Source organism: Ruditapes philippinarum, unplaced genomic scaffold (genome assembly GCF_026571515.1).
Source record: "Ruditapes philippinarum isolate M1 unplaced genomic scaffold, ASM2657151v2 ctg1184_1_1_1_1, whole genome shotgun sequence".
Taxonomy (NCBI): Eukaryota; Metazoa; Mollusca; class Bivalvia; order Venerida; family Veneridae; genus Ruditapes; species Ruditapes philippinarum.
The window spans coordinates 155,674-179,980 of record NW_026851622.1 but is presented as its reverse complement, the minus strand read 5'-3'; the positions used below and the strand labels follow the sequence as shown (position 1 = coordinate 179,980).

General features: G+C 30.0%; 1 protein-coding gene across 3 annotated transcripts in view; it reads right to left on the bottom strand.

The window, feature by feature from the left end:
- Window positions 1-11,261: 11,261 nt before the first annotated feature.
- The window catches only part of LOC132717348 (ligand-gated ion channel 4-like), a 90,387-nt gene continuing 77,341 nt past the window's right edge, over window positions 11,262-24,307 (bottom strand). For all 3 annotated transcript variants that reach the window (XM_060700897.1, XM_060700968.1, XM_060700828.1), the window contains 6 exons: window positions 19,876-20,029; window positions 18,105-18,250; window positions 16,278-16,432; window positions 15,294-15,832; window positions 14,441-14,634; window positions 11,262-13,595 (listed from right to left, as the gene is read on the bottom strand). In XM_060700897.1, coding sequence (XP_060556880.1) covers window positions 13,227-13,595; window positions 14,441-14,634; window positions 15,294-15,832; window positions 16,278-16,432; window positions 18,105-18,250; window positions 19,876-19,912 — 1,440 coding nt within the window. In that variant the 5' untranslated portion in view covers window positions 19,913-20,029 and the 3' untranslated portion in view covers window positions 11,262-13,226. The remainder of the gene's footprint in view (window positions 13,596-14,440; window positions 14,635-15,293; window positions 15,833-16,277; window positions 16,433-18,104; window positions 18,251-19,875; window positions 20,030-24,307) is intronic.

Sequence of the window (24,307 nt, the reverse complement as noted above, 5' to 3'; positions counted from 1 at the left end):
TTCCATTATTTAGTCCTCTCAGTAAATAATTGCGCCGTTAATACCTATTACAGGTAGTCAGTATATTTATTATAAAACATATCAGGATGAATTTAAACTTAATCTCCTTTAGTGCCTTAACATATGATTATCTTGTTAAGTGCTTTAACATAATATTATCTTGTTAAGTGCTTTAATATAATATATTGTTAAGCGCTTTAACACATTATCTAGTTATACTCGTATTTACCTTCAAACTCACAAACATTCACTTAAATTCACATTATTCTTCAGAAACCAATAAATGTTTATTTCTTTAGAAAGGGCAAACATGAGATTTTTTATATTTAAATATCAGTATTAGAGCATGCTTGATGCTTGTTACTTGAATAAAGTAGCGATATATGGGTTATAAAACCTGCACAGATAAGACATAAAAAAGCAAGCATCATATCCTAATAGTGATTATACAGTATCTGGAACAAACCAAATTGAAAAAGGTCACACAGATAAACAAAAAATACCACAAACACAAACAACAATAACTTCGTGCTGAACGATCTTCAAAAATCGTTTAATACGATTATCCCTAAGAAACTCTAAATATTTTGACAAGCACTGATTTCAGAAACGTTTAAAATCGTAAATACGTGAACAAACGTTTACTGTTAACAAACTATTTTTATTTTGCTGATTTAAGATTTCTTTAAAAAGCTACTTTTAGATAATAGAGGCACATACAATAACTATTCTCTTTATATGAAGTGAAACAATTTTTGCCAGGACTTCAAAACTAGGTTCGATTCATTTTAGCACGACGATGAAAATTATGAACCACGCAACACTTTTTTACCGTTAAATACAAAAATTTAGGACAAATTAATTTTCACAATGAATGAGGAAAACAGAACGCTATCGACGATTTGCATTTATTACTTTCGGACTTGTTTTGTTAATAAGGCAAAATGGTAATAAATTTAATTTGAATAATTCAAATTGCATTGCTCTTTGCATCTCTAAGCTATATTTTAGCTTTAAAATGAAGCACACAACTGTGTTTTAGTGAAAAGTGATTTATTTCAATTTAAGCTTCAAATATTTTAGTTACAGAAATAAAAATACCGTATTGAGAATAGTTAACACATAATGAAGGCTTTATTAACCTGAAGTAAGCGTTTGTTATTGATATGTAGAAGCTGTCTGAATAAAAATTATTTTTAGTGAAGCAGCATACACTGCACAGGAGAAAAAGATGATTGCTGAGGGTCAACTTGTCTAAAAAGCTACCAAATAAGGTCAAACCCACGGTTCGTATAATATTCGCCTATCGTCCGGAAAATATAGAATTTAAAGTATATTTTCATTTTATAATGTATATAAAGGTATTTCCTAAAGAACGCCAAAACGGCAAATATTGAAATGTATGGAAGTGGGAAGTGCGTACATACTCTCACACAGGTTAAGCAGAATGCATCAATTAAATAAGAAGTCATGAGCATATACACAATCGTAAGATCAGAATTGGCAAAAATTTTATAGAAATAAATATTCCTGTCCTCTATTTTGGTTGAATCTAATACCGTTAACATTAATATATAATAAACTCGACTGAAAATTTATCTTGAAATGATCTTGACGTATTTGATGAAGTCCTTCAGTCATACTTGACGTACACATAAAGTTGATTTGCATGGTCCAACAAGACTATAAAATCAAAGTGTATTAAAGTTTATCTGCTGATTTTTAAAATAGTAATTCTTCAAAATACCTGTATGCTCGAATATTTCTTTAAGAGCGACTGGTGTGTGTATGCAATCATTGCTAAACGGTTTAAACCCCACTTAAATAGCAGCATAACAATTAATTCTGTCAGCGTGCAATTTCCACGTGTGTAACTTTCAGAATTTTTACAACTCATTCGAGAATGAATAACTGATAATTTAAGTCGAGTGTAAGTCGGCATTTTTCATGTCAACATTCCAGATTTTCAGGTGGAAGAAGATATCAGACATTCGTAATTTTTGGTACGTACAGTGTCTGAAATGAACCACTTTGTAAGAAAGAAGAGTTTGCTCCTTCAAATTTATAAAGCAAAGTATGACTCCGACTATTATCTTAGTGCAATAATAAAGAAAATGTTTTCACAAAAATACTTCGTGATAATCTTTGCAGACTTTTGTAAATATTGATGTGTAGTATTAGCAGGCTTGCCTTTAGATGTTCATAACTTACAAGCAAATAGTTTATAAGATTAAATACTGTTAAAGTAATGCAATTTAATAAATCAGTTACCCGACTCCTCAGAAAGCAACGAAGATAAAAAAATATCTGGAAATTTGAAGCAGCTTTAATTTAATTAAGTCTTTTTAGTACAAAATAAGTAAAGATGGAAAGGCTGTTTCCTACCACTTCAAATTAATCAGTTTTAACAAGAAACCAATAGTAAATGTATCAGTTTCGGGTTTTTGTTAATTATGGAGCAAATGTCATAAATCTAGATTTAAATGGCAATTTGATCTTTTAATCTTTTATTTCTCTATATTTTAGCTGGGAATGATGATACGGCACGCAGTTCCTGAATAAATAGCAATCTATTTTTGAATCTTTTGCCACAAGAATCAAATACTTTTGTCAATTTTAAGAAAACAATAAGCGTTTAGAATCATTGAGGTGAATGTTTTTCGGGAAGAAATATTGAACAAAAACCCTAGCATTGTTGATTAGTTAGTAAAAGTCATGATTGTGACCTAGAAACTGAACACTGCTGAAGACCAAAAATGATACTGATCGTGTTTTTCTACCCTAAATGATGAAAAAAAATTTCAGACAAGAATTATGTATGATATATCAGTTAAGAAGTTTTTCCTTTGTTTCTTAAGTAAATATCTAATTACAATTCAATGTCACTTTAATGACTATGATATAGACCAGAACCGAAAGCGAGACTGTCGCAAAGGCTCTTTAGGTTACCAGGGCAACATTGCAAACCCCTGGTGAGTTACTTATTGTGTAAACCATGTTATGATTAAGAAGCTATTTTGACCACGATTAACAATGTAATGGAACAGATAAGTAGAAATAAACGACTGTTGACTGTCTTTGAAACAGTTCAATGTTCTAAATATGTTTTTTTCTATGAAAAAACAGACGGGATATATTTATTGTGTACTTTTTGAAATATTTGTCCCAAAATGTTATCAATCCTTTATGTAAAACACATTGTAATTTCAATAATGGTGTGCAAATTAAAGCCAACAGGTAAACATTTTGTCTAATTCTACACCAGATGTTTATACTTAATGCGGAACATTTGTGATTATACATGTAGTTAGTTAACAAGGAAAGCTTTTGATAAATGACAGAATGACAGCTAATATAGTGATTGGTGTTTAGGGATATTTACTCCATATGTGTAATTTATGTCATTTTACCGATATAAGACTAGGTGGAAGTTTTATACTCACATATAAACACATTCAAAGTCTGTTGCTAGCGCATCTGTGCATTTGATGATGTTATCAAAATGTGTTAAAAAAGTTGAAGAGCTGAGAAAAGAAAACAAAAACGTTAAGTATGATATCAATAATTCTTTTATTTCGAATAATAATAATAAATCATGGACATATAGAAAATTTGAAACTGTACAAACAAAATTGACAAAACGTATTTTTTAATCTCCAGAATATTCTAAGTATGCAACTGCTTGTTGAAATTTAATGCTGTAGTTTGGACAATTCAGGTAATACAATGGTTTAGCTATGTGAGCTAACTAGTTAACTTAATAAATGTTCGTGTGATAACAAGGGTAATGTTGTGTTGTTGAAGTATCTGTACGGTAATAACGTAAATGTAAGACTATAATAAACAGCATGCAATTCTTGCTTAATATTAACAGGTATATTTATTAAAGATGAAACTATAAAGACGACGGCATTTCTTTCATTTGTTATTTTTAGCGAGTTTCAGCAACTGTGTCCACTGACGAAAATCAATGATACATATCTTTATAAATAAAGATGAAACGACGAAAAACATGTCTCCTAGTTGTAACAAAATATTCAAAGAGGGTCGTTTAAGTTTTGTTTATTATACATGTACTACATTTAGATGATATGAAAAAATTATATATTACATGTATGAGTAAAATTCAATGCTAGTGATTTGCTACTTGCCTTATTTTGAATATAGTTCGTATCTTTCACACATACCTTGTATTATATTAATAAGACAATGTTTCTATCTTATTATATTTTGTATTTTGTATCTTATACATTACGAAAATGTTCAATTTTTATTTGAAAGGAAAATTTCACTTCAAAAAATAAGCATGGAAGAGATCAGATTATAAAAGAAAACACAGAACGCATTACAAAAGTACATAAACAGAACTTTTCTTTTATGTAGGCTACCCACCATTTTACATACTAACATAATCACAACCAGTGTATACAGAAATCACATTCCCTTTTGGTACACAAATCTAGCAAAACTATTTCCATGTATATCTGAAAAATGTGGAATCAACTACAAACCGTCACACCATGTTGTATCTGATTCTTAGGTGGTAAATTTTGAAACTAATAGACAGTTTTTTTGAAGTTATGGTAGCTTAAATACAAAAATGTATAATAAGTTTTGGTTATTACCCCCATTAAATTTCAATACCTTCCATTATTTAGTTCTCTCAGTAAATAATTGCGCCGTTAATACCTATTACAGGTAGTCAGTATACTTATTATAAAACATATCAGGATGAATTTTAACTTAATCTCCTTTAGTGCCTTATCATATTATCATCTTGTTAAGTGCTTTAACATATTATCTTGTTAAGTGCTTTAACATATTATCTTGTTAAGTGCTTTAATATAATATTTTTTTTAGCGCTTTAACATATTATCTTCTTAAACTCTTTAACATTTATATTTAACTTCAAACTCACAAACATTCACTTAAATTCACATTATTCCTCAGAAACCAATAAATGTTTACTTCTTTAGAAAGGGCAAACATGAGTTTTGTTATATTTAAATATCAGTATTAGAGCATGCTAGATGCTTGTTACCTGAAGAAAGTAGCGATACATGGGTTATAAAGCCGGCATAGATAAGACGTCAAAATACAAAATAAAAAAGCAAGCATCATATCCTAATAGTGATTACACAGTATTCAAGAAGAAATACTGGAACAAACCAAGTTGAAAAAAGTCACACAGATAAATTAAAAATACCACAAACACAACAACAATAATTTCGTGCTGAACGATCTTCAAAAATCGTTTAATACATTTATCCCTAAGAAACACTTAGGCAAAAGCACTAATTTCAGAAACGTTTAAAAATCGTAAATACGTGAACAAATGTTTACTGTACAGTGTACACAAACTATTTGCATTTTGCAAATGAAATTTTATACATTTTAGATTTCTTTAAAAAAGCCACGTCTAGATAATATAAGCACATACTCTAAGAACTGGCTTTATATAAAGTGAAACAATTTCTTTGTAAGGATTACAAAACTAGGCGTGATTTATTTTAGCACAACGATGAAAATTTATGAACCACGCAACACCTTTTTACCGTTAAGGACAAATTAATTTTCACAATGAATGAGGAAAACAGAACGCTATCGACGATTTGCATTTATTACTTTCGGACTTGTTTTGTTAATAAGGGAAAAGGGTAATACATTTAATTTGAATGATACAAATTGCATTGCTCTTTGCATCTCTGAGCTATATTTTAGCTTGAAAAGAAGCAAACAACTGCGTTTTAATGAAAAGTAATTTATTTTAATTTAAGCTTGAAATATGTTAGTTACAGGTATAAAAATACCGTATTGAGAATAGTTAACATAATATTATTATGAAATACTTTATAAAGTAAGTAAACGTTTGTTATTAATATGTAAAAATTGTTTGAATACTTGGTTTTTAGTTAAACAGTATACACTGCACAGGAGAAGAAAGTGGCCAAATTGTCTGAAAAGCTACCAAATAAAGTAAAATACACTTGCCCGTCCGAAAATTTAGATTTTAAAGTATATTTTCATTTGAAAAATGATAATTAAAACATCATTAAAGAAATAATGGAATCATAACGCCCATTTATATGTAGGTATATCCTAAAGAACGCCAAAAACGGGGAAAAATTGAAAATGGACGTGGTAATTGCGAGCTATCGCTATCGTCCACACACTTTCACAGAATTCATCATTTAAATATGAAGTCATGAACATAAACACAATCGTAAGATCAGAATTGACAAAGAAACATATTCCTGTCCTCTACTTTGGTTGAATCTAATACTGTTGACTTTTACATATAATAAACTCGACTGAAAATTTATCTTGGAATCATCTTGACTTATTTGATGAAAGTCCTTCAATTATACTTGACGTACACATAAAGTTGATTTGCACGGTTCAATACGATTATAACATTAAAATGTATAAAGCTATATATCTGCTTCATGATGGGTACTGATTATTGCTTGAATTAAAATACTAATTCTTCAAAATACATGATAGAAATATGTTCGAACAATTGAGTGGTGTATGTGTGAGTGGTTTTTAATAACACAGAATTTCTACAACAGATTCGAGACTTACGAAACGCTATAATTCTACCACTTATAAAAAACATTTATATTTGAAAAAAAAGCTTTATACCATTTAAACGGTCAAAATCTGCCAAAAATATTTCTATCCATAATTATGGCGAATAAGTTGGATTCATTATCTAAACAAAGCACTGGTCAAGCTGATTAAAGCTCTAGATGAGAAACCTGTCTTCTTAACATTTTTATTCAAAGGTAATCTACATGTACTTTACAAAGTACAAAGAACTTTGGCCAAAGGACATATATACATGTATGCATACTTGAATTAACGCAATTTGAACTGTCTCGGATTAAATTACTCTGAACCTTCTCTAAATTGAAAATAAACATGTTGTCTGTGACAGTAATGTAAACGATGCAACTGTAATATTTTCCTTAAGTGAATTTAAAGATCCTGTAACACAATTTTTTTTTATGGTTTTATATCATAAATATAATGTTCAAATGAGATTTATCAATTTTGGAAGTTCCAAAAAGCATTATTTGTAAAGATACTACCGAATTGACATTTCATGTTAATCAAGGGAGGTAATAAAAAATTTATTTTCTAGCAAGTCTAAGTCAAATTTTTCAATCAGAAATGAATGCATATATTTGAATGATTACATATAATGTGGACAAATATTTGTGGTACATATTTTACATATTTTTCAATGTTTGAAAATTGTTTAAGAAGCATATTGTATACATATATAAAATTTAATTTTAGTGTGGTAACAGCATTAATTACAACATACAGGATCTTTAACATATACAATAGAAAGTGATTTCACTGCCGTCATTTTGGAAACAGATATGATATTATACAATTATTGACTATTGAGCCATTGAATATGATGTGATATTTACCGGCAGATGACATATTGACCGAGGCGATAGCCGAGGTCAATATGACTTTCTGCCGGTGAATATCACATCATATTCAATGGCTCACTTGTCAATAATTGTTTTATTATATGAATAGGCTAAGAAATAAAAAAATCACAAAAAGTACAACCTTATATATACATGTACAAATTTTGCCTCGTTGAAGCGCGGGAAAAAAGACGCACGTGTTAGGCGTGCAACGACTTCGCGAACGCTGCGCATACAAAAGTAATTCAAGTTTATACTCATCATTGCGGTGTAGCTTTTAAGTAAAATGGTAATGTATTTATATTTTAATCGAGAAATATGCCACAAAGAACAAAAAGCAACAATTATTTTTTAAGTAACACGCGTATTTAACAGTATAAGGTGTATGATCATTGAATATGAGTCTCAATCTATGTTTAGACTGGGAAAATCCAATTCAGCCAGTGAATATGATACTACACCCAGTAAATATGATTTTATAAAAAGTTCTGTTGACTACTGTCTGGACCAATGAGATTGAAGCTATATTTAGATCATATAATAATTTATGATATGTAAGTCAAATGTTGTTTTATTTTGGAAAACATGAGAATATTACCTGTGTACGAGTGCATGTCAATGATAAATTACTATCGTATATCATAATAACACTTATAAAGCATATGTTTGTCAAATGGATGTCTTTCGATATGAACATATTACATGCTATGTGTTGACGATATAACAATGATATTGTTATACAAAATTATTCCGTTGATAGAACGTTGTTGAAATGTGTAGATAAGTCATATCTCACTTCAGAAACATTATAAAGTGATATTTGTTTCAGTTACGACGTTTATTTCTCGCTTGAGAAACATTGTATATTGATATTTATTAAAGATAAGTTATTTATATCTCACTTTAGAAACATTTTAAGTGGTACATGTGGTCTTTATTGAAAATACGATATTTAGAATTTTCTCTGGCACATTACATTGACATATATATTGAAGATGTAACATTGATGTGAGTTTCAGATTTGTACGATGTTTAAGTTGAAAATTGACATGAACACTGTAGCTGAATGTATGCCATTGAGACATAATTAGAAGATATTACATACGTATGTAAATAACAGAAAATATGACATAACTGATAATTTAAGTCGAGTGTAAGTCGACATTTTTCATGCCAACTTTACAGATTTTCAGGTGGAAGAAGATATCAGACAATCGCCAGTTTTGGTACGTCCAAAGAATCACCTTGTTGGTAAAAAGAGTTTGCTCCTTCAAATTTATAAAGCAAAGTATGACTCCGACTATTATCCTAGTGCAATAACAAAGAAAATCACAAATCTACTTCGTGATATTCTTTGCAGATTTTTAGTATTAGCAGGCTTGCCTTTAGATGTTCATAATTTACTAGCAAATAGTTTATAATGATTAAATACTGTTTAATTAATGCAATTTAATAAACCATTTACCCTCTACATCAGAAAGCATCGGAGATAAAAAGAAAATGCCTGGAAATTTGAAACAGCTTCAATTTAATGAAGTCTATTAGTACAAAATAAGTAAAGATGGAAAGACTGTTTCCTACTACTTCAAATTTATCTGTTTTAACAAGAAACTAAGCAGTAAATGTATCAGTTTCGAGTTTTTGTTAATTACGGAGCAAATGTCATAAATTTAGATTTAAATGGACAATTTGATCTTTTAATCTTTTATTTCTCTGTATTTTAGCTGGGAATGATGATACGGCACGCAGTTCCTGAATAAATAGCAATCTATTTTATATCGTTTGCCACAAGAATCAAATACTTTTTGTTAATTTGAAGAAAACAATAAGGGTTTAGAATCATTGATGTGAATGTTTTTTAGGGAAGAAATATTGAACATAAACTCTAGCATTGTTGATTAATTAGTAGAAATCATGATTGTGACATAGAAACTGAACAATGTTGATGACCAAAAATGTTACCGGTCGTGTTGTTCTACCCTAAATGATGCAAATAAATTTCATACAGACAAGAATTATGTATGATATATCAGTTAAGAAGCTTTTCCTTTGTTTCTTATGTAAATATCTAATTACAATACAATAGGTCTTTTACGATGACACTTTTATGACTATGATATAGACAAAGACCGAAAGCGAGACTGTCTTCTTAGCAAGGCAACGAATGCAAACCCCAACTGAGTTATGTACTGTTTAAACCATGTTATGATTAATAAGCTATTTTGTTCAAGCTTTTGGAAAGCTTTTTTAATTTGATAAATGGCAGAATGACAGCTTATACAGTGATTGATGTTTTGAGATATTTACTTCATATGTGTACTTAATGTTATATTTTGAATTGTTGTTTTATAGTCATTTTACCGATGTAAGACTAGATAGAACTTTTATAACTACATATAAACACATTCACAGTCTGTTGCTAGTACATCTGTGCATTTGATGATGTAATCAAAATGTGTTAAAATAGTTGAAGAGCTGAGAAAAGAAAACACGTTAAGTATGATATCAATAATTCTTTTATTTCGAATAATAATAATAAATCATGGACATATAGACAATTTGAAACTGTACAAACAAAACTGACAAAACGTATTTTTATGTTCCAGAATATTCTAAGTATGCAACTGCTTGTAGAAATCTAATGCTGTAGTTTTGACGATATAGGTAATACAGTGGTTTAGCTATGTTACTATGTAACTACATGTAGTTAACTTAAATTTTCGTATGATTACACGGGTAATGTTGTTTTGTAGAAGTATCTGTACGGTACTAACGTAAATGTCAGACTATAGTTAACAGCATACAATTCTTGCTTATTATTAATACATTAACAGGTATATTTATTAAAGATGAAACTATAAAGACGACGACATTTCTTTTACTCTTGTACAAGAATTTTCAGCGAGTTTCAGCAACTGTTTCCAGAGACAAAATCAATGATACGTCTCTTTATAAATATGGATGAAATGAAGACAAACATGTCTCATAGTTGTAACAAAATATTCAAAGAGGTTCCTTTAAGTTTTGTTTATTATACTACATTTAGATGATACGAAAAGTTATATTATGAGTAAAATTTAATGCTAGTGACTTGCTACTTGCCTTATATTGAATATAGCTCGTCACTTTTACACATATCGTGTATTATATTAACAAGACAATGTCTCTATCGTATTATATTTTGTCTCTTATACATTACCAAAATGTTCAATTTTTATTTGAAAGGAAAATTTCACTTTAAAAAATAAGCATGGAAGAGATCAGATTATAAAGAAAACACAGAACGCATTACAAAAGTACATAAACAGAACTTGTCTTTTATGTAGGCTACACTCATTTTACAAACTAACATAATCACAACCAGTTTATACAGAAATCACATTCACTTTCTCAATATATTTGCATTTTGTATGCGAATATTATTCCAGGTTTTTCATCAGATTGCAGAAAATCGACACGCGTACATTGTTAAACCATTCAAAATAATCCATTTCATTTAAAACAAATTTCATATGAAAATTTCACCAAACATTTGTCCATTGTAGTGAAAATATGAAGCCTTAATTGAAGCATTTAATTCACTAGGTTAGAAAAAAAGACATCCATTTGTGTGTTTTCTTTGGAATAATGCAGTTGCAACTGCAATTCATTTTAATGTATCGGAAGTTTTCCGTAACAACGCAGTTAACAAGAGCTTTAGAGATTCATTAGATATTGTTGTGTTGAAAACTTGTTATTCAAGATTTTTTTTCATCCTCATCAATTTGTTTGTTTTTTATGTAGAAAGACTTTTACGCTTGCTCGTATGCCATTGAATAGGATCTTCATTTTATCTTTGAAACCGAGTCAAGTAAGAATTCTGTTGTAGAAATTTTTAAAATGTTACACTAAGAAAGACTTTATTAAGGATGTTTTAAAGTGTTTATGTCTTCTGCAAAAATTGTTATATGAATTTTGAAAATAATACCTAAAAATGCCGATATGTAAGAAACATGTCTGTATTTTTTATTAAGAATGAATGGCATATGGATGAAATAATTGCTAAACAGTAATAAAAAACCTACATAAAATAGAAGCATAATATTTTGTTTCAAAACACGCAATTCTGCTTACATATTATATTCAAGTGTATTAAAAATATTACGTTACATTGTTTTCTAAAGGATTTACCATAAGATTACCGATTGTTAAAAATAACATAATTTACTCTTAAAAATATATATAAAAAATAATAAGATATAGATTTATACCATTTAAAGAAGAGAAAACATAATAAGTTACATGTGACACGTTATATACACGGATAAATGAATTCAATTTTAATTAGGACAGTTTGTGAAAAAGATATTATGTTGATTAATAATTTTACCATTGATCGAATCATATTCAAACAAAATACTAAGCAATCAAAAATAGCATTTGATTAGTGAACATGTTTTGGTATGTTCTTCTACTGGTTGTCAGGACTGTCTGAAAAATCATTAATCAATTACATCACCTCATAGTGTAACCACATCTTAGTTGGTAAATTAAAACCAAAGAACAGTTCTTTGAAGTATTTATTGTCGCCATTCCTGGACAACAACATATACAATTAACAAGATTTGATCATTTCAACCCACACACCACCTACCCTAAGCCAAACTGAATTAATATAGTATAATGACTGCAATATTTTGTGTCGGAATACAAATAAATTGAATCTAAATTTAAAGTAGACCTCTATTGTTCTGGAAGAAGTCTATTTCACGAAAAAAAATCCTAATACCCGACAGAACGGCTATTCCTAGCATTATTTGTAAATGCTAATATTTGCAGACCAACTTTTTAAAACTGGTAGTCAGTATATTTATTATCAAAATACCCGGTAGAGTTGAAAATTAATTCCTTCAGTGCTTTGCCATATTATGCTGCTATACACATACTAAATATAGATAAAATGTTTACCATCACTTTGAATATTTCATTATAATGATATGTGTTACATTTTAATAAAAGTACATGAAAAGTTAAGAAAGTGAAGTCGCTGACTTCAAAATATTCTATCACTATATACACAAAATAAAACATCAAGGTTTTAAAATCATGAACAAATCCGAGGATAACATTTGAACGTTTCGGAAAAACCCTGTTTCCTAATTATGCGGTTATCTGCAATGATGATGTCGACTCAGTGTAAAACGCCGGAAAACAACTGTTACAATTTAAATAAAACACACGCTTTTAAAACCTTGGCTTCACATATTTTAGTCTTGATCCTTTAAATACATACATGTAAGCTCCCCACTAAATAGTAACATTAAATTCCGTTTTTGGCTACTTACTTGAATACGATAACATATAGAGTACACAGCTAAACCTTCATAATGGCACAATACATTACGCTTGTTTCAATCCCATGTCTCATGTTTTACGTGAAAAGATCAAGTTGTTGATCATATTAGCACAATACACATATCCAATTCCTACTATTGTTGTTTTCACATGTTTGTTTAATGGACATACATTTTTTTTCACATGCCCTTATATTTAACTCACAATGTTCAGTGTCATTTACAATATCACAATCGTGACGTCGACTAACAAATTGCACCGCTTAGAAGATAATTTGAATTTATTGACATCTTAAACATTATCATTCTTTCATCTAAATTTTATGAATTCTGCCTAAAATATCATGCAAAAAAGCATTTGTGTATTAATATGCGCGCAAGTTGCCTTCTTTTATAGAACCTCTAAAGACAAAGTGAATGTTATTTTCAACACTGACTTTCTCTATGTGGGTGTATATGTCAAGGTGTAATCTTGGGGAATCATCACAACTAGAGTTACCGTTACTGTTACTATAATAAACACAAGCAACAAAAGCCTATCCAAAACTAACGCCAATTGCTGCCATTCTTGTTTTAAAATATCCTTCCTATCTTGTTCTTGTAACCTCGTTTCATTTCTTTCAATAGTTTCATACACTTTTTTCAACACTTTTAAAAATTGTTGTTCAACATTATCACTCGCGGTTGGAGTGGCACCGCCTACACGCAGTCTGTTAACAAAGCGCGGCGACAATCCGCCATTTTGTGCTGGTATCTCTGCATCAAAGTCTGGAGTGTCATACTGACAGTGGTCATGAAGTGGTATCCTCGACTGTAAATAGGTTAAAACAAGATGACTTAATATGCAATTATAGCCTTATTCTAGTATGTAAGAAAATGTTTGATTTTTTAAATTAATTTTAGTTTTTTTTTTGTATTAATTCATTTCATATAATGCTTCATGTTAGATAAAGGTTTTGAATAAATATATTCAGACAATAAGTATTAAAGTGACATTATGCTCATTTTGTCATTGTCAAGTTGAGCTGAATTGACTTAATATTTTAAAAAAGTGTCTGTTATAATGGTGATTGACAAACAGTTGATATTGGAAATTTGTTTAAATTTAACACTTTGAATTTCTTGTATCAAGGAGTACTTAAAATCTTCTGAAATCACGTGCGATAATATGTTATATAGCCTCTAACATAATACCAGGAAAAGAATAAAATTCAATATATATTATAAGAGATGAGATCATCCAAAAATTGTCTGAAATAATGAAGCAAAAACTCTTTATAATTCATAGAGGGGTTATATATCTACTCTTATGTTATACGTTCCTTACATTTAAACGTTTATTTCTTATAATCAGTTTAAAATGAAATAAGATTTCGAAATATTCTAGAATTATTTACTTATCCACATTAAATATTTGATTTTAACTGTATTAAACTCTCCTCAGACGTTAAGGCTTAAGGTGCACAACTTTAAACAACATCAGGGAATTGAAACAATTACATTTCCCGATATAAAGAGATTATTGAAGAGAATTCTGGGCTGATTCTTCGTGTTGGTACTACAACAGATACGAATGAATAACTTGTTACAGGAAATATGTAAAAAAGTAAATGGTTACATTTGAAGACACTTTTGCTATGTAGTATTTGTACTTACCAAACCAGGTCCCGGCGGGGGCGACGGAAGATCTAGCTTTATGAACAATATTTTGGCAATAATACCGAAAAACATTCTTTTCACTGAATGTGGTACCTCTATACCTCGTGCCCCCTTGTGGTGAATATTTAACGTTAGCACCGTCATAGCCGTAGCAGATGATACAATTGCAATAGTTACACCGTAATATAATCCTGAAATATAGAAAACTTCTTAATACATGTTTATAGACTGTACAAATCTTTATAACGAATTTATTATACAGCATTTCTTATTTCAAAACGTAAATTGACGGTAGCCATGAATAAAGATTATATTAACTTCACAATTATTTATATGAAATAGAGAGTTTTAAAACTATTTTAAAGAACGTCCAAAATGACAAAATTGATAATGTTGCAGGCTCAGTTTGATTTTGCCTGTTCATTGACGGAACTGAAAGTTGTATGCTACCGTACCCCGGCCGAAGCAAAAATCAACATTTAACTTGAAATGGTTAAATTTTGAATTTGAAAACATCCCCAGATGTGTTAATATTGTGATAACCATGCATGGCGTTTTTAATGTGACACGCTAGTGCCATTCCATTTAAAAGATCTATTGGTCCATAAGTCAACAAATACGTGAAAACAATCATTTACCAAAGTCTTTATGCATAAATTGTATAGAAGACAAACTAAAGATACTTCGCATCTATTTTGTTTGGTGTTCATTCATCCATTGATTTATTTAATACGTTGTGTTTGATTCATTTAATACGTTGTATTTGATTTAATTAATACATTGTGTTAAGTCACTTAATGATGTTTTACTACAATCAACAGTATAATTTGTTCAATAGTTCAACACTCACCTATAAGAGGCACTACATCTGATGTCGGAGGCATACTTTCAGCAACTATCATAAGGAAGACGACTATAGATAACAGTGTAGTAATTCCCATCGACACCTTTTCTCCGGACTCAGGGGGCATGTAGAATCCAAGAAGAGCAACAATCGTTATCAGAATACATGGCATAACCATATTAAACAGATAGAACAATGGTCTCCGCTTTATGATTATAATGTATTTCATGAAAGGCACATCATCTGGACAACACGAGAACTTGACAAGTGTTCGTTTCGGTTGATAATGTAGTAACTGCCACTCCGAGCTTGGCACATAATTTGAAATGTCCCCTTTGTCGTCCTTACTTATTACATTTAACTCGGCAATACCGTATGACCATGATGCAAAATCCATTGTGCAGTTTTGTATATCGTAAGGAAAATATTTAACATCAATTGAGCAAGAGCTTCTAAAAATAGACATAGACAACCACGTGACATTTCCGGTATGGTCAATCATAACATTTGAACTGACAGATGTTACAGTTGAGCTGACGTCCGCACTGAAAACAATACACGAGAGGAGAATATGAATACAGTAAGATAACAGAAAAAATAAACATGTTGTAAATATATACATGTATATATTATGATAACAATAGGAGTATTTTAGAATTGTTAAGATAAGATACCTTATACGTGTGTTAGTAACTGGATATTTTTATTCAAAACTGTTAATCGGTTATTTGTCTTGTATTAAATAAATTAATATTAATAACATTAATGTAATTGTGGCATGATGGATTTCTGACAGACACTACATGTTATTTTTGATTCACATGTAATAGTAGTTTGTACTTCAAAAATGTCCATATCCTTTATCAAAGACAATCATGCTGGTGTTACGTAAAGTATGTGCCCTATAAAAGCATATTACTGTATCAAAAATCGTACACTGACGCCCGGGAAGAAAATTAGAAATCTGCGAATTTGCTTGGGAAATCTTACTTATTGTATAAGACAACATCTGGTCTCCATATGTCTTTGTACGGGATACGTATCACGGTGATATTTCCGTATTTGCTTGGCGACCAAATTAGTTTTGGATCCAGCCAGTTTTGATTGAGCCAACAATTTGTAGTAATTATTTGATTCTTTTCATCCTGAAGAATATGAAATTTAGTTTAAAGTTACTATAATACCAGTAATGATAGATATTATCATACTCATGAACAAACGCAAAAAATTTCAATTTAATGTACATTGTTGTCAAAGGATATTAAATTAAAATCAGTTAATTACTAGTAACAATATGTAGAATTTAAATGATTAAATGCTAATTTATTATAATATTTTTTATTGCATTAACAATAAATCACACTTGCAAACATGATTTATGCCTTTAATGATTACATAAATGGAAGAAAGGTTTTGGTTGAAAATGTACGACAGACATAACATTCAAGACACATAATGTTTTGATAAAATGTGCTCTAAAATCTTTTTTAATGGTATAAACTTATGTTTCTCCTTTCTAAAGAAAATTAAATCATTTCTGAGCCATACATTTTCTTTATAACGACAATACATTATTTATTCAAAATGTTTTCAAATTCCAAGATACAACGGCTGTTTCACATAACTGTGTCAGAATTGTAAATAACAAAACCACGGATAAAAGAGAATCTACCGGAAGAAGAAACATATTTTGTAATATTTGTAGTTCGTTAGTCATAAAACAGTAAACATTATTTTAGATTTATAGTGATAAAATGTGAAATAAGAGTAACAAAATAGTAAGCCGTCTTGCCGATGGAGCAATTGAATATTTGAACATTTTGAACAGGAAAGAAAGAACAAACATCACATATATTAGAAACAGCAACAACAATGCAAAATGATATAATAGACTAAAATGACAGTGTCGCAGTGGTAAAAGTTTCAAGACTGCACGTTTTATTTTAAGCATTTTCGAGTGAAAGGTTACTTTTTCATACAATTGTGTTCATAAAATCATGCTTCTTGCCCTCAATACTAGAATACCTTTAGGAAGAAAAAACCTACAATTCCATTAGTTCAGACACTTCCTTGATTGCTTGAATTACATTTAGGATAAAATGTACAACTAGTTTTATTTGTTCTGATTGTAACAAAAGAAACAATAATTACATCCAGACGAAATCATATCTTCCATAATCAACATTGTTCTGCGGAACTAAAATTGCTTTATTATGGTATGAAAGGAAATGGACTTTTTACGATATCAGCTAAAACTCTGCTGCAATGAATATTTGGGCTAATTTGTCCTATCAATTACATCTAGATTCCATTCAGATATCTGCATACAATCAAAGTCAGAAACATATTGTAACATCACGATATACTGTGAATCTTGATGGATGCAAAAACGTTCGATTCCAAACATACAATATGATAAAACGACTCAATGTTCCAATTAAAAAATGAAATACAAAGATAATGTAAAAAAAATAAACAATTATGTTATAAAGAAAGCAGATAGTCAATAATTTAAAAAGGGATAAACAGTATAAATGTTGATAAATGAGTACACCTTAATGTCCATGAAATAAATGAGCCGCGTCATGACAAAACCAACATAATGGGTTTGCGACCAGCATGGATCCGCGCAGTCTGATCAGGATCCATGATGTTCGCTTACCAACTCTATTACAAGTGGAGAAACTGACAGCGAACAGCATGGATCCTGATCAGACTGCGCGGATGCGCAGACTGGTCTGGATCCATGCTGGTCGCAAACGCACTATGTTGGTTTTGTCGTGACGCGGCTCAAATGTGATTTAAAATATATCATACCACATCTATGATTTGAGCTAAAGCTACTGCATACGTCATATTGACGGGTTTACTGTAATGATTCGACGGTCGAACTCTTTTGTCATATGATTTGAACAAATCGCGGACCAGTCTATACTCGTTTTCATCTCCAAATGTCAAGGTTCCTGAAATATAATAATGAAATAGTGAAAATATGTTGATATTCATATAACTGAAACTGTCATATTTCAGTCTCGTCACATAAGATGATTTGTAAAGAAAAAGCATGCATTACAAAGTTGAGATGACAAATCCTTTACTAATTATTAAAACACAAATCGTACAATTCAAACAGATCTCTGGTTAAAATCAACAATTTTAATAATCCTCGCCTCTTTAAATTGCATTTTAATATCTCCTTACATTAATAACAAATAAAACAGAACATGACACTATACTATGACATATACGCACACTGCTTTAATTTTCACAGCATCATATTCTTTAATAAACAATACCATTTCACCTGTATACGATAACTTCTTTTACAATATGTTCAAATTAATTATTGTTAACATCAGATTCTTTTTTTCAAGAAGCATACCTGTTTTTCTTTTTAAAACACAAACAACCTCAAAACAATATATTTATACGTTACATTTCCACCTTTTAAATATTAAGAAAAACATGAGACTTATAGCTTTTATATTTTGAAAAGACTCCATTGCGTTTTCTTTTGATGCGATTGAAATGTTTTCGGGAATTGTGTGCTACATGATGTAGGTCTAGATTAATAATTTGTGTGAAGATTTCTAATCATTCTTTCATCATGTTTTTCATCATTTGTATTGAGCAAAATGAACCAATAACGAAACGCTTTTTTTTAATCGGACATAGAAGCGAGCAAAAACTTCCATATTAAATTTACATCTGAGCATATGTCTTTATTATCATTGCAGGTTTTTTTTTCACTTGAGATATGTAAGAATTTCTTATGTTATGTTTTAAGCTTTTTTACCTTAGTGGAAGTCCTTTAATATCTGGTTAATATCTTAAAACGGCAATTTTGCAGTCTTTTAGCATTATAATCAATGTAAGAAAATATTCAATAATCTATGTTTGATATGTGGACTTTGACAGTTTTTACAGTAAACGCAATGCAATTAATTCATATTGACGACAAAGTAAACATTTTGATTAAACGATTTGAGTCATAAATGCTACTAATTAAGCATGAATGTTTCGTGCAAAAGGTATTTAAGTAATGTTTAAGCCGCTGTTAGGTTTTCTTTGATGTTTTTTTAATAAACCACTACAGTCAATCCAACCAGACCAGCTGGATAACAGCTGTTCACCCTAAACGACTGACGCAACCGAGGTTTTGGAAAAAGTATTTTAGACATAAAATATAAAGAAACTAAACCCTGGCACCCAGTATGCGCGTGAGAACCGTATGGTTATGTCAGCGGACCGAAACGTGATGATGTCGCGGGACAGTCCGCATAAGTATCATCTGACGACTGTTAAAGCTTTACAGAAATATTAAATAGTTTTAAAAAGTTTGACTTTGCCTTGTTTGCTATTCTTTAACGTTTCTTAATTTATTTTATGGCATATTAGATATATTTAAACATTGCATATTCCTTCATTACAAATATATACCTGTTCTTGGTAGACAAGCAGAACGATAAAAATTCGTCACCAGAAAATAAAATTGATCTTATAAGACCATATTGTGTTTCACACAATATCAGCCAAAAGCTTAATTGCATTGCGACAGAGAAGAACGAAAAATAATTCGTTTTATTACCTTTTACAATCAGAATAGCCATTATAAGAAGTTCCATTTTCTTCCCCAAGAATTCACATCAGTCAACTCATTTCCGGTATGGACAAATTACACGGTTAGGAGAATATCAGCGCCGATTATTGTTATCGTCTCACCAACACAACGGCATTATAAGCTGGAAATAAATGTAATTGCCATGAAATAATCAGCAAAATGAGCATTTTGTTAAGTGAAAACTTCCTTGGGAACAATAGATTTCTGTAATTCTATTGTTCGGACGAGAACGCATATCGAATCTGTTTTAGCCACATCGAACAGATTGCCTCGTTCTACCACGCTGATAACGAGCGTTTGTCTGAGTCTGCAAACCGTAAATAGGTGAAATGAGATCATTCTAAAAAATAATTAGAAGTATAAAGTACATTCCTCACACAAAACTGCTCAGATCGAGTAACACTTGCTACTTAATGTTAGCTTAAGCTAACAGACGAATGACGAATAGTAATTTTAGTGACGATGTAACAATTCCAACATTATCAGTCTTGTATCACTTGCAGTTATGCCTATAATATGATTCTGTTGTTGTCTTTAACACTGCTTCTCTTAACAATGTCTTTGGAGAATAATTGGAAATTAAAAATCCATTCCCAGGTGTACATTGTGCAATCTGATAATTCTCAGTTAGGTGACAATAACTGTTTAGACTGCAGATAACAAAATTAGATTAAATCTATGGAGCCTTAGGTTAAGCTAATATACACAGACGAAGTCATTTGTTACATCTTTTAATCTAGGGAACAAATTAATATTACCACGGCTATAACCATGGTAACAATAACGTTTCTATAAAATGAAGTTTATATGAGCCATAAGTCTTCTGCTTTTACTCTATGGACACCATGTTCAGGGTTTTTGTCAGCTTCATACTGAATAAACTTATCAATAAGTATTTTGCAGTCCACAGTATCACCTCTGTAGAGCAACACCCTTTGGTAGACGAACATCTTAGATTTTAGGAGGGATGCTCTACAGAGGTAAAAATATAAGAAATTCTTTATTAAGAAAGAAAGTATTGTTGCTGTCAAAAGATTTTTGCTTTACAGAAGGCCGAGTGATTTAAATGAGCTAGACAAAGATTTGTTAGTTATACAAGGGATGACAAGGATATAAAATATTACGGTGTTATCATTAGACCGTTCCTTCCGGAATGACACTAAATAGCAGATATTAATATATTTGCTCTTGAGATAGTTCAATCATATTTTATACCAGGATATTACCAAGCTTTCAGGATTTTTATTCACGACAGGGTGTCATAAATAAAAGGGAAAATAATGGCACATAATGGGGACATAATAACATGCTTTTCGTATGACGATAAAACAAATGAATTATACCAAGAACACGTCAACACGTTTTTTTATGAGAGCCACAGACAAAGGAAATAGAAAGTTCATTTAGTTAACACTTAGTCAACTTAAGTCAAAACAATTTTTATTAGAATTTGTTTTCCGTTCTTGTCTTTTTTTAAAATATATATTTTATTTGAGTTATCAGTATATCTGCTTATATGCACAGTAATTGTGAAATACAGACAATGTACAATAAACATGTAAAATAAGATTAAGCAATGTTTTTTTTCTCGTTTAATTAAAAAATGAAATAAATTCGAATTTTCAAAAAAATGCAACATTTAATCTTTTAAAGTGAATTGGTCGATTATGTAAGGTCTGTTAAACCTTTATTAATTAATTAATTAATGAATAACCTTTATTAACCTTTGTTAAACGTATTAATAATTACATGAACGTTGAAAGTATTTAGTATTAGATATAAAGCAACCCACAGATTAATAATATATGGATACATAATCTGATATTACATGTATTTATACCTCATCTACAGCAGTATATATGTTTTCATCATATAAATGTTCATACAAAATCACTTAAAACTTTACCAAGTTTATTTCAAGAAATTTTTTATAAGAATATTCAAGTGAAACATTTCATTTCGTTTTATCAACATTTGCAATACTTATAGAAAATGTGTACATTGTAGACAAATCTACTTTAAAAAAGAGTTGTGAAATACCATAAGAACCATAAGGAATAAAATTATTTTCATCGGAACCTTTTTGCTAAAAGGACAAATAATCGCTTTTTTCTCAAGATAAAGATTAAAAATGATTGACGATTAAGATATACATGTGAAATGATTTATCAATAAAATAAACATGAAGTGGCTTTTAAGATACACATGTAACGCAGATATACATGGATCTTTTATAAAGATATACATGTAAAATAATTTATACATTTGATCTTTTATTAAGATATACATGTAAAATAATTTGTTGTTAATATATACACGTAAAAGATATACATTTAATGATAAATAAGAGGATATTTATATGATAGCTCCCAATAACTATATATTATATATACACAATATGGAACATTATAACATTGTCAATATCAATCATTTTGTAGATATTATAAGTTTTTAACTCTGAAAATCCCGGAAGTCCTATCGATACTGCTATGATTATATACGGCAACTTTCCTGGTGGAGGGAGAACCTCGGCTGCCATCACCTGAGTAGAACCACTTAGCTAGATAGCATCCTCACGGGAAAGAACCGAACCCACAACGTTGAGACGCCATGGTTCGTAGCCATCGACTTTAAATACTCGGTCATGGAGGCCACCATAAACTTCTATATAAAGAAGTGAACTTATAGAAGTACTAAGTAACATTTGTATTATCATTTTACTTTGCAATTTTTTATGAATTCGATCAGAACTATCATTGTTTCACTGAGATATATGGAAAAAGAAATATGCATTATACAAACATGGTGCAATTTCATAGATGAAATCTTGTAATAAAATCTGTTTTGAAAAAAGTTAAATGACGCTTTTAATATTTAATGAAAATATTTCATTATCATGTCACCTATGAATTATAAAAAAAACTCTCTGTCACAATTTAAATACAAATATTTAATTTCAACCGCTCTAAGCATTTACAAATAGTTTGCCTCTTGAGACAAGCCTTGGATGCAAATATCATTTACATCTGATGCTTTTATATAATTATACAGATGTAAACACATTTGTGAGGTTATATGAAACAGCATAATCTCAAATATACACACCCTAGTATCAAAGACAATTCCCAGGTAGACATAATACACGCAACATCCAAATGGAAATAAAAAATATGTAAATTTCAGATTTTTTTTTATATCGTGTCATATTTTAGAACAGATTTCACAGCTTTAAAAGTAACATATTTATTTCATTCGGTAAAACAGAGAACAAAATTATAGTTTAATTTTCAAACACCTTTATTATGAAGGTCAATGGTTGTTCTCAACTTAAACATCATGTAAAATATGCTTTGATTATATACAGCTGCTTTATATGCATATATGACAACAAGAATGTTCTGATAAAGCCGTATAGTCATATAGTAAATGCTTATAATGTAAAGAATCGAAAGCAAATCTTCAAAAAAAAAAAGATAAAAATTAGATGACACTGTTGGACAATTATAACAAGTTAACTGAATATCATAATGTCCATATTCATGAATCAAATTGCTACATTTTAATTAAATGTACAAAACCAAATAATAGCTACAATTAGACTTTGGTTTCAATATCTCTTAAAATCATTGCATATTTTACTGAAATAAATAAAAAACAAAAACAATAGTGACAAAATCCAAATACCCACGATTTTACTCACAGAGGAGTCTAATTTCCAGAAAAAAATCCACCACTTATGAATCAACTATTTTGATTACCTTGTCCTGGTTTGTTTATTTGTATAAAAACATTTTCTGACAATTGTTTAATATATATCGCATCATTTATAAGCCGAGGTGAGTATTATGAAATTCTAAAAAACCCTGTGTTATTGCGCGTAGCTTTTAAACACTATTCCGTGGCATCGAATGTCCAATATCAGTTTAGAACCGAGGAGAAATGAAAGCAATATCAAATTTACCATACCATACAATTTAACCCTTTAACTACAACATTGACTTACGAACCATATATAATCCACATTTAGAAACAAAGAATTATTCACTATGGTGAAGAAAATGAATAGGAGTACTTATTCTTATTTCCGCTTGTTTATTGACTGAACCGATACCAGAAACTATGTTTTACAGTAACAAAACCTATATCCATAAAGTTTGAAGTAAATTCCATGGAGTTACAGGGACTCAAAGCACATGTCTTTTTTGCACAAATAATACGAGTTGTACAGTCTGATTTTTATCTCTACACAGCACATATATACATTATACAAATATGTTAGCTAGAGTACTGATGAAAAAATATCTCTCAACGTATTAAGTATTCAATAATATTACCCATATAGCGTAACAGAAGAAATTGTGTCGTCAAACACTCGTAGATCAAATGTGCATTAAATATT